We start from the raw sequence: 13008 nt of genomic DNA on the forward strand, positions 1-13008 counted from the left end.
CATTTTAAGATAAATAGCCCAATATAGGTATTGTAATATAATCGAAATAAATAATAATAATAAAAAAAATATATATATATATATATATATTTTATATATATATATATATATATATATATATATATATATACACACACATACACACACACACACAGAGAGAGAGAGAGAGAGAGAGAAAGAGAAAGAAAGAGAAAGAGAAAGAGAAAGAAAGAGAAAGAGAAAGAAAAAGAAAGAGAAAGAAAGAGAAAGAAAGAAAGAGAAAGAAAGAGAAAGAAAGAGAGAAAGAAAGAGAAAGAAAGAGAAAGAGAGAAAGAGAAAGAAAGAGAAAGAAAGAGAAAGAAAAAGAAAGAAAGAGAAAGAGAAAGAGAAAGAAAGAAAGAAGGAAAGAAAGAGAGAGAGAAAGAGAGAAACAACTGCAGCACTCAGAGGTTTCAATATACACGATGTACTAACTCCTGTGGTCAACGTTTCACTGAATCACCATTTTCATCAGGAGAATAGATAGATAGATAGATAGACAAGATCACCTACATGTGTTTTTATTATTATACATACAGTCAGTTGCATAAATATTGGGACATTGACAGAATTTTCATATTTTGGCCTCTATTGACCACCACAAAGGCTTTGAAATGAAACAAACAAGATGTGCTTTAACTGCAGACTTTCAGATTTAATTTGAGGGTAATTACATCCAAATCAGGTGAATGGTGTAGGAATTACAACGGTTTCTATATGTGCCTCCCACAGGCACAGAGAAAGAGAAAGAGAAAGAAAGAGAAAAAGAGAGAGAAAGAGAAAGAAAGAAAGAAAGAAAGAGAAAGAAAGAAAGTGAAAGAAAGAAAGTGAAAGAGAAAGAAAGAAAGTGAAAGAGAAAGAAAGTGAAAGAAAGAAAGAGAAAGAAAGAAAGAAAGAGAAAGAGAAAGAAAGAAAGAAAAAGAAAGAAAGAGAAAGAAAAAGAAAGAGAAAGAAAAAGATGCAGATGGACAATGACCCGAAGCATACTGCAAAAGCAACCAAAGAGGTTTTTAAGGCTAAAAAGTGGAATGTTATGCAATGGCCAAGTCAATCCCCTGACCTGAATCCGATTGAGCATGCATTTCACTTGATGAAGACAAAACTGAAGGGAAAATTCCCCAAGAACAAGCAGGAACTGAAGACATTTGCAGTAGAGGCCCGGCAGAGCATCACCAGGGATGGAACCCAGCGTCTGGTGATGTCTATGCGTTCCAGACTTCAGGCTGTAATTGCCTGCAAATGATTTGCAACAAAGTATTAAAAAGTGAAAGTTAGATTTAGGATTGTTTAGTTTGTCCCATTACTTTTGGCCCCTTAAAAAGTGGGAGGCACATATAGAAACTGTTGTAATTCCTACACCGTTCACCTGATTTGGATGTAATTACCCTCAAATGAAATCTGAAAATCCGCAGTTACAGCACATCTTGTTTGTTTCATTTCAAAGCCATTGTGGTGGTGAATAGAGGCCAAAATATGAATATTCTGTCAAAGTCCCAATATTTATGCACCTGACTGTATATATAGATATATATACATATATTGTACTGCATTCCCAGGACAATGGTGCATTCCTCACAGTGCATGATCTGGGGGATTATACTGCAGGAACTATCACTACTTACTATATATAATTATAAAGGGCACCCAGACCATACACTGTCTGTAGGCTATGACCTCTCTAATGGTTGGCCAAGCCATGGGCTCCTACCACTGCAGTCCTCCGATGGTTCCTTCATGCCCCAGTCCGGCACTGTCTTTATTTGTGGGTTTACATTCCAGTGCCAGAGATTTACCCTCTTTCCTACACTAACATGCCCCTCCCCCTTCTCTAATGGTTGGCCAAGCCTCTGTGATGGCTGGCCACACCCCTTAGGTATGGGCCCCTAAAACTGCATTTCCTCCCGGGGGCTTCTCATGCCCAGGTTGGCACACATAGTAGTTAGTGTGAGTATATATGTTCAGATAGCTGTAACAGTATATTTTACATGAGTAATAAATCACACACACACACATCCCGACAGGATTAGGATACCGACACCTGTTGGTCAGTATCCTAACCCTTCAAATCTTTATAAAAATCGTTCATCTGACCGTGTGTATGCACCATTAGAGGCCTATGTATCAAGCTGTCTTTTTTACATAAAATGATAGTGTTCCCGCTAGGCTGTTTTAGCGGGGCGCGGTGCCCTGCCCTCCTTCTGGAGGGCAAAAAGCGCCCTGCCCCCACAGCTTGCGGGTGCCATCTTCACCCGCGGGTCACAGTGTCCAGCGGGTGGAGAAATGTGCGGTGACCCGGTCACCGCCGGAGAATAGACGCCGGGCGCATACGCCCGGCATCTATTCTCACTGTCTGCAGCGCTTGGGGGCTGCCCGGCGTGTCCGTATGTGCGGGCACGCCCCTAAATATGACGAAAAGGGGACGCGTCTTGTAGGACATGCCCCTTTTCTTGACCACGCCCCCTTTTCGGGTGCGCGCCTTCGGCACGCGCACAAAGTTGCCCTCTCTAGCTCCGGTGCCCTGCCTGCCGCCGGAGCTAGAGTGAACACTAAAATGATATAAAAACTATGAAGAAACTGCTGTTTCATGTATTGTAGCTATTTACTAATGGCACAATACAGGAGATCTGTCGAAGCTGGATTAGTGGCTGAGACGGAATCAGCATAAAAATTAGCGTGAGCGACGCCATCTTGCGAATGGCAGCTAGACTCCATTTTAGAAACATGAATCTGCAAGACGCCATTTTGCGACCAGCGCCATTTTAAGTTACAACTCACGAGTACAGATGGCAATGTTTTTGATAATCTTTTTAGAAGCCATGACAGGCCCATTCTGGGGACAACCTTGCATAGAGAAATACCAAAACAACTAGAAAAACATCCTCCTGAGAAAAGTAAATAGAATAGACAATACACCAGAATACTGTGAGTGTTTTACATACAAATTGGGAATCCCTGCATATAGACAAGTATAGTTGTGGTAATTATAATATAACCCAGACATTGATCTACACAATTGAATTTGTCTGAATCCTAAACAGGTTTTAGTCTCACTCCCAGATAGAATGGCCTCAGCTTCACAGCTGGGGGTCTCCACCTTGTTTGAGAAGTGAAGCTCACTGCCCAGAACACATTTGCATTGCAGTTTGAAACTGTTAGTAAGGAATGAGATATGTGTGTATATATATATATATATATATATATATATATATATATATATATATATATGTTAAATCCATCATAAATAGAATCTCATGCATAAACACCGCACATTACGCACAGTTGCGCTGCTAACATGACGCACAGTAGCGAATGCACAATATCCTGCATGCGAACGCTGTTTATTAGCTGCATGCGTGCACATCTGCCCCAAATCAGATAAACCTAACTAGCGTCTTTTCTCATATCCCTAATGCTTACATAATGCACACTTACACAAAAGGTTCCATAGCTATAAAGTAAAAGATCCAAGTTTTATTCATTTATTACAAATGCTGTGGAATAAAGACTATTTGGTATCTAAGGTTTAATACATGATAAATAAACCGTGTTTGGTATTATACTGATCTGCACTTTATCCACAGCTTTCTGGTATCATCGGTGTGAAGATCGGAACATGCGTTCGCAACTTATGGACTGTAAAGACATAAAGAACCAAAATGTACTTTGTAAAACCCACAGTCTAGATTTGCATGAGGTGGGAAAACGAAGGCAACCAGCTGTTGGAGGCTGGACTGTGGCCATTTGAATCAACCTGTTAAGTGCCTTGTAACAAATCGCAACAAGACCTCTCTTTTGTTCAGCTTATTTCTGGGGGGGTATAAATATGTGTGCTCTGACCCTGGGTTTCTAGTCTATTCTGCTGATTGCTGATTGACGGAGGTCTCTTGCTGATGCCGGAATCTGGTCCCAGAGCGCTTGCGTATGTATGACTGTATCTTGGGTCTGTATAATTTCTTTGCGCTAAATTGTACTTAGATCACAGCGTGTATTATCTGTACTTTGGTTGAATAATACTTTGTGGTTTGGAAACACATGTTCAAGGTCTAAGGTCTTTATTTTACTGTATGACTGGGCACGCAAATAGCGTAAATCTTAGAGGTTATAGGCAGGTTTTAGAAGGTATAGGTAGGAAGGTATATAGCCAGTATCCTTAGATCTGATCCCTATATACAGATGTGGCCTCATACATCTAGCCTCCTTGCGCACTAAAGAGCCCTTCTAGTCGTGCCATGCTGTGGCGTGACTCGTTAGCGCAGAGTGTCTTTTCGTGTGACTTTTACCTTCAAATGCGCCAGCCTATATTCTTTGAGTGACTGTGGGGGTGAATCTGCATACGAAATGCTATGTTACAGTGTCAGCGGCTGTTACACTGTAACGTAGCATTTCGTATGCAGATTCACCCACATTCGGACAGAAAACATAAGCATGCTGCATATCATTTTAATCAGAAGCTGCTTGTGTTAAATATTCGCATCTCTTTGTGAATAAGACGTATTTGAAAATAAAAAGTCGCACCAAAAGACGCTCGGTGCTACTGAGTCACACGGAGCTCCCACATTGTGTAGCACACGGAGGATAGATATATGTGGCCACATCTGTATCAGACTCCAAAAAGTTAAGCTTTTCGTAGTTTGGCTCCAGATAGTGTAAACTGCTTTAACCACTTAACTGACAAATTTTTTTTTCCAAAACCCGCTCCGAAAATCTTATTTTTTTTTTATGATTGAATTAGGTCAAGAACATCTAAAACTATTCCAACGCAATTTTTTTTTTTTTTTTTTTTTTTAAAACACCATATATCATAAAAATAATTTTTTTCATGGTATACTGTAGTGATGGCCATTGACAGCTGTACCATCGATGGCCGATGGGTTCAACAATCAATAAACAATCGATTGAGACCGCAGCCACCGATGTTTCCTTAACATCGGTTGGGGGGGCTGCACACAATCTATGCACATACTGTATACATGCGCACACACACACACACATATACTACCACTGCCCGATCATTGTTCCGAGGGGGAGACATGGAGCACTCACCCACTCACTGACAGCTGCGCCGAGAGGAGAAGGGAGAGGTCGCTGGGCTCAAAGCAGCATCCGCCGCTGGGCCGGAAAGAGAAGGTGGGCAGACATCAGCAGCAGCAGCCGCCTGGCCCGGAGGAGATGGACACAGAGTGGCAGCTGTCGCCGGTCACCCAGTAGCTGCCGACGGGACGGGAAGAGGAGGCAAGTTAACTTCAGCAGCTGCCGTGCCTGGAGGAGGGGGTGGACGGTGGGCTGGATCGGGGAGTCCCTTCAGCGCCAAAAGAAGAGGGTGGGCAGGCCCGGGGACACTACAGCGCTGGGGGAATTGGACCCAGCCACGCAGGGAGGAGAGGAGAGGATGGGCTGGTTCGTGGACTCAGTGCAGCGCCGGAAGAAGAGGGTGGCCCGGCCGGGGGACACTGAAGCACCGGGGGAAAGGGACCCAGCCACGCCGGGAGTAGATAAAGTGGTGCCAACTGCCAGGGGGAAATGTCACGCAGGCTGCCTGATCACTGCTGGCCACAGTGATCGGGAGACACTGGAGCCTGTAGCCACGTGAGAGGGGAGTGATGCCGGATGCCCGATCACTGTAACCAGCATTGATCGGAACACACTGGAGGGGCAGCTGCGGGTGCAGAGGGACCAGCAGGCCTCTCTGATGTTGGCAGCCGCATGAAGATTAGCTTCACGCAGCCGCCCAGTGGGCATTTTTGACTGGTCGTATCAGATACGACCATGTCAGGTAAAGCCCAGTCTGGTATGACTTCTACAATTTGCCAGGGATATAACTTGCCGGGATAGTGGTTACAGCAACCTGTCCCTGGGAGTTGCCCTTTGTACATAGCGGGGATATTTTAATTAAAAATTAAAATATCCCCCAATATATGGATTTCATAATAATCTCGGCTGTTCCGTGATTATTAATACATAGACACCCTAGTCTGGCTCCCTTTTGATGAGATAAATAATCCTAATAATTTTGGATTGTTAATGTTAGAAAGCATTAAAACATGGTTGATCAAGATTTCTAATACATAACAATGTTTCACAGTATTAATTAGCAGTATTCCATTTTTTTTTTTTCATTAAAACAATAATGCACAAAAAACCTGGTTTATAAAAAAAAAAAAAAAAAAAACTTTTTTTTCCCAACTCTGATACTGAACGAAAAGAATCAAAAAGTACTTACGCCTATTAGTACAGGGCTCGTTATTCTGTCTAGGTGTCCATGGTTTACGGAGGAGTACGGCGGTATGTGCACAGGAGAGAATGGATCTCCTTCAGATAGAGGGATGTGGGGAGATCCAGGGGGCCGACCTTGGACTGTGAGAGCAACATAGGAGCCAGCTGTATGAAGAACATAAAACCACACATGAACAATGTCACAACACCTCAATGATTTCCAGTACAGCCATGGCCAAAAGTTTTGAGAATGACACAAGTTTTGGTTTTCACAAAGTCTGCTGCTTCAGTTTTTATAAAGGCAATTTGCATATACTCCAGAATGTCATGAAGAGTGATCAGATGATTTGCAATTAATTGCAAAGTCCCTCTTTGCCATGACAATGAACTTAATCGCAAAAAACAACATTTCCACTGCATTTCAGCCCTGCCACAAAAGACCAGCTGATCAGTGATTCTCTCGTTAACACAGGTGAGTGTTGACGAGGACAAGGCTGGAGATCACTCTGTCATGCTGATAGAGTTAGAATAACAGACTGGAAGCTTTAAAAGGACGGTGGAGCATGAAATCATTGTTCTTCCTCTGTTAACCATGATTACCTGCAAGAAAACACGTGCAGTCATCATTGCTTTGCACAAAAAGGGTTTCACAGGCAAGGATATTGATGCTAGTAAGATTGCACCTAAAGCAACCATTAATCGAATAATCAAGAAATTCAAGGAGAGAGGTTCAATAGTTGTGAAGAAGGCTTCAGGGAGCCCAAGAATGTCCAGCATGGACAGATTGATAATTCTGCAAAAGGTACAGGGATTGGACTGCTAAGGAATGGGGTAAAGTTATTTTCTCTGATGAATCCCCTTTCAGATTGTTTGGGGCATCTGGAAAAACGCTTGTCCGGAGAAGGAAAGGTGAGCGCTACCATCAGTTCTGCCATATGTAAAATAGTAAAGCATCCAGAGACCATTCATGTGTGGGGTTGCTCCTCAGCCAAGGGAGTAGGCTCCCTCACAATTTTGCCTAAGAACACATCCATGAATAAAGAATGGAACCAAAACATCCTCCAAGAGCAACTTCTCCCAACCATCCAAGAACAGTTTGGTGACGTACAATTCCTTTTCCAGCATGATGGAGCACCTTGCCATAAGGCAAAAGTGATCCAATGCCAGGAAACGCCCCAGACCTTAATCCCATTGAGAACTTGTGGTCAATCCTCAAGAGGCGGTTGGACAAACAAAAACCCACAAATTCTGACAAACTCCAAGCATTGATTAGGCAATAATGGGCAGCCAGTCAGTCAGTCAGTCAGTATGTGGCCCAAAAGTTGATTGACAGCATGCCAGGGCGAATTTCAGAGGTGTTGAAAAAGAAGGGTCAAAACTGCAAATATTGACTCTCTGCATAAACTTAATGTAATTGTCAATAAAAGCCTTTGACACTAATGAAATGCTTGTAATTTTTCTTCAATATACCATAGTAACATCTGACAAAAAGGTCTAAAAACACTGAAGCAGCAAACTTTGTGAAAACCAATACTTGTGTCATTCTCAAAACTTTTGGCCATGGCTGTAGTGAGAATTTCAGTAATGATTATACTGTATTCATTTTTATTACTCTGTCAGCGGGCAAAATTTACTAAGCTGTTGGTTCTAAACCCCGACGGTTTGGTGGCAGTTTTGCTATCCACCGATTTACTAAGGCCAAGACTGCCATCAAAACACATTTTAGAATAAGGTTGAACTGGGCTAGAGCTAAAATTACTAAGCAGCGGTTTTGGTGTCATTTAGAACCCGCCGCCAAACAGACATCAGACCACCGGGGTTTAGAACCCGCCGCCAAACCGCCAGGTTTTAGAACCAACAGCTTAGCAAATTTTGCCCAGCATGTGAACCATCACACATCACCCATAGCGGAAGCCCAATCAGTGGTAGATATTGCCCTGTACATCGGCAGATTATTCTCCTATTAGTATTCATGAATATTCATAGCTGCCCAATAGATGGTTAACTTCATATAGACGTTTAAATAAAGGTGAACAGAAACTGGTTGTGGGGCTACAATATGCAGAATATGAATACATATATATGCATATATGTATAAGCACACGCACATATCTATATATATCTATATCTCTCTTTACCTCCCTGGCATTTTTTGTGTGGGCTTCCATCACATGCTCACCTCTGAAGATTGTTTACCTAATTAAAACAATATGAAACTGCCACCTGAGAGCTTAGAAATTAAAGCATCCAACCTCGGACTAAAGAACTTGTAACTCAAAGAGAAATGACAAGTGGATTCTTAGGCCGGGTATCTGCAGTCCAGGGACATATTCACAATGTCCTTCTGACTACCATGGAAGATGCCATAATTGTCGGAGACCGTCTAGTCTCATCCACAGAGGCTTTACAAATGTATCCTTCCCAAAATTGTGCAAGGTGAGCAAATTGACTCAGATCATTCCTTTTAATCTCGTCTTGTATCTGTTGAACTTGTCACCCCTTAGTTCACTCCTATCGGTAAAGGTATCAAATCTTCAAGGAGAATCATTGCTCTCCTGGATATGCTGGCTATTGATGAGTCCACTTTTGTCAGTCTCTCCTCAGAATAGAAAGCTGGTTCCTGCTAAAGTGTCATTTGGGTGCTTCCACTCTACTGCAACGGTCCCGTAAATAATTCTGTTAAAGTTAAATTGCCAGGTCGTCTTTGACTCCTGAAACAGTGCTTCTTCCACTAGACTCTCCGATAGCCATTACCTTATATTGTACATGCTGTCTGAATAGGTTTTTAGCACATTGTCTATTAAATACACAATGAAATTGAGGGTGAAACATAGAAGTCACCAAACAATTCAGATGCATCAGATTTAACCTGCTGCACAGCTAACTGACATTCCTCAAAGTCGTCCACACTGACTAATTACTTTCTCAGGTATCTGGATTTTAATGGATACAAATCTCTATCGGTAACAAAACTATCAGCAAATGTCATCTTCATCCATTTAATAAATGAATGAAGCCATGTGAGTGGATGGCTGCCGCTGCTCATTGGAACTACAATTATTGCAAATCTGATCTTACATCACAATCCTTCAGGCAGTTTCGGGTCACTAACTGCACGATTCAAGGTTTTTAACTTCTTAATAGACCTTTCAGTCATCTCAGGTGAGTCCTTTCTTTAGCCTCACAATTAATAAATACAGCAATACCGAACAGAAACTTAACCCAAAACAATTCACTATACTAAGCTGCCTGGGGCTTAATCTGTCCTTCTTGGGTACAATTTCTCCCCCACCAATGTTCAGGTTGCAGATCGTCCAAGTGAGCCTGCTGTAGAATGCCACCTCTGAAGACTCCACTGCGATCACTGATAGAGTAACACACACTGAGCTGCCAGCCAACTATTGGCCTTCCTGCCGATATAGAAACCTATTTCGGCAGTTCTCCCAACATTCTCCGTGATGTGACGTGCTTGCATGTTGCATTATGATGCTCCATTCCATAATGTACCATTCTTAATTTAGCAGCAGTAAATACAGGATAATGTAGTTCCATGAGAAGGCATTATTCCACCAATAAGCCTGCTCCATTCATTTTCCCCGAAGTTCGTGTTCCCGTAAATACTAGAAATGAGTGATCATATAAGTTCACAGGAGGACCAAATACCCCCTCCAGACATTTCACAGTTTTGCTGCACGTGTCTTTGCATATCTTTGCTACAGTAGCGCCAAACAGGTGTCACATGTCAAATTAATCAACACAGTCTGCAGGTGCGTCCTAGTAGCATTGTATACGCATTTTTGGCAAAAAAAAAGACACCAGGCTCTAGCAGAGTTGCACGGGAGCTGGTGGCTCACTCATGCCAGGCGTGACATATTGAGGATAGATGTATAACGGCTCATGTGTAGGTATTGCTTAAAAATTTATTGTTTTTCTACATTGCATTCATTGTTTTTTTTATTTCTTTTGTTATTGTTTTTTTTTTTGGTGTTGGGAAATGTTGAGAGGGGCTGTGACTGATGGTAATAAATATCTTTATTAACATTAGTGCATACAGTACTCCATACAGAAAACGGAATAGTTGTCTCCAGCACAGGAATATCAAATGTAGAACATGTAAGATACAGTAGGATGCAATTATGAGACCTAAAGGCAAAGCTAGATTTTGTGTTTACACCACGGTCACTGTTCCTCAGCATTGATAGATTCAGTGTAACCTGAGTCTAACAGACAGCTGACATGTCAGTATACAGACTGTCTAAGCCTTGAAGATTTGAACTTATCAGGGTTTCCCTTTATGATGTGGAAGCACAAGATTCCACAACAAGATTTACCGAATGTTCAGTTGGAACGCTGTGTACCGTGATCAGATAGCAAGGAACTCAAAAAATCAATTTCTGGGTACATCAATGGAACCCGAGGCTGTCACTGACAACAGCTTGCTGGTATATGGTTCACGAGCTATAACCATCATATTAGACGAACACTCGTTACTTAAACACACCAAAAAAGTGTCTGCCACCATACCTGTATAGATACCTGAGAACAGGTAAATGGCAAGAGGGTGCCATGGCAAGGATGGAGAAAGTTTCAATTAAGTTATAAATGTAATTTAGTACATTTTTCGTCCCAAGCACTTCGGATAACATTTCCCACCTGTGCAGTATTAGCTTCCAGAGATCTCACTTCCAAAGTATATCTGTGAGCTTATTTCTACTCAATCCTTAATTATAACGTGCAAAGTAATTAGGAAATGGGAGACACTCACACTTAATAAGCTTTACCACTTCCAGGTGATTGGAGTGTGTGACCAGCGTTCCATTAACCTGAAATAGAATGAAGCAGCGAAATATAAGTTGTATGTAGAAATAAATGCAGATGCGCACACTGAGGGCCACATTTAGATTTAAAAGCAAATCCAGCTAAGGGGTAATGTAAATTGAATTTTTATGCATACAAGGAAAAGCAGTGCCTACTTTAGCATGACGCATACACATAATGGAAGGTTTTATGTAGAAAGTGCAAACTACAGATGAGCTCTAATTTTGTTCACATATTTAACGCAAAACTGGAAATGAGGCCCAACGTGTACCGTGATTCATACAGCGTGCTTAATACCGTAATGTAACCGTAATTAATTAGGGCACTGAGCAAGTAAAAATACACAATGGATTCTATATACCATTAGCAGGGCACTTTGGAGGTGTTCCGTGCAGTTGTGCTGGCGTGTAATTAATTCTCATGTTCGGATAGGTAATAAAGAATGAGCGCATTGATTTTAGACCAATGGCGTGATGAAGCATCTGTCACATGACTCCCCGATTGAGGGCCGTATTCAATTAGATCAAAAAGCCGAGATCCGCGGAAAAGTATCGCCGATTACAACTTTTTGCAAGTCAGAAACTTATCTCCATATTCAATTCCATATACTTTTCGCGTACGCGGAAACTCAATGCAATGTAATAGGCGAAAAAAATTTGCCTCTGAATAGCAGGAGAAGAGCGATTTTTTTTAAATATTTGGGTGCAAAGGTGGGGAAACCAGTCAGAACCCTTGGGACAGCCCCCCAATGGACAACTGTGTCAAAAAAATCCTAAAAAAAACCCAAAACTTAACACCCCAAAAAAGTACTTTCATTTTGGGAGCGAAAAAGCACTAAGTAGGGGGACAACTTCGCAAACTAGCGAAATAAGGTTCTGGAGGTGCTCTAAGAAGGGGTCAAGTTTTTTTGGGGTTGTATGTGCTTTTATGACGGAGGAATTTCACTTTTATTAAAACTTCACTTTAGAGACATTAAAAGATGCTAGCACCCATTTTCAGGTACCCCAAATTTGGCAGGACTACTTATTTTCTCCAAAAAATACTGCTTAATGCCATTCTTCACCACTTGTGCAAAGACGCTAATTAGAGGCAATTGTACCAATCAGTTTTATGAGGACTAAATCGGGCACTACTACACTGATCCCCAATGTTTCTGCATCTTTTTGGGGGGTTCAGGCTGATTTCCCTGTCTCTGACACCACTTTCCGCCTGTTCTGAATTTGCGTTTCGCAGTTTTCGCATATTTTGGAATGAATATAGCGAATAGCGGGGGCTCGCATGATAAGTTTCCGCAGCCAAAAGACGCGATGTAGGTGAAAAGTCTGGCAGGCGGAACTTTATCGCGGGTGCGAAACTAATTGAATACGGCCCTGAGAGCAGTATCCAATTAGCTGCATTGTTCGGATGAAATAATAGGATAGGGAGAAAAAAAAACATCAGCGAAAGATAGGGATAATTGGTGAAAAATCCCCGTTTTTTCACTATTCGCCGCTAATTAGATACCCTCCTTAGAGGGATACAGCACATTTGGTGGGGATAGTACAGTGCATAGGAAAAATGTAATTCCCTTTCGGTCAGTGCCATTGGACTACATAAAAAGGAATGCATCTGTACAAATTCGCACAATAATATGAGATATGGTAAGAACTTACCCTTGTTATCTCTATTTCTACGAAGTCCATAGGGTTCCACAGGATACCTTGGGTATAGGTGTGACGTCAGTCGCAGGGCACCAAAGAGTTAAGCTTTCAGCCTCCCAGGATGCACTAGGTCCCCCTCCTATACCCCGCCCCCGGGCCAAGGCACCTCAGTTAGTTACCAAGCCATAGGCCGGAGGAGGAGAAGGAAGAGAGAGAACAAAGATCTGGACACATACAAGAATCACATTCTCACCAGAGGGAGACGGAAAACCGGTGACCAGAGCAAAGCCCATCTGCAGCACAGGTGCGACAGGGCGGG

At 42.1% G+C, this 13008-nt stretch overlaps 1 protein-coding gene across 3 annotated transcripts in view; it reads right to left on the minus strand.

Moving 5' to 3' along the window:
- ARHGEF12 (Rho guanine nucleotide exchange factor 12) overlaps nt 1–13008 on the minus strand; it is a 247100-nt gene that overhangs the window by 147791 nt on the left and 86301 nt on the right. For all 3 annotated transcript variants that reach the window (XM_088458720.1, XM_088458721.1, XM_088458719.1), the window contains 2 exons: nt 10997–11054; nt 6239–6396 (listed from right to left, as the gene is read on the minus strand). In XM_088458720.1, the coding sequence (XP_088314846.1) occupies nt 6239–6396; nt 10997–11054 (216 nt within the window). The remainder of the gene's footprint in view (nt 1–6238; nt 6397–10996; nt 11055–13008) is intronic.

This window comes from Taudactylus pleione, unplaced genomic scaffold (assembly GCF_031769625.1).
Source record: "Taudactylus pleione unplaced genomic scaffold, aTauple2 ptg000848l, whole genome shotgun sequence".
Lineage (NCBI taxonomy): Eukaryota > Metazoa > Chordata > Amphibia > Anura > Myobatrachidae > Taudactylus > Taudactylus pleione.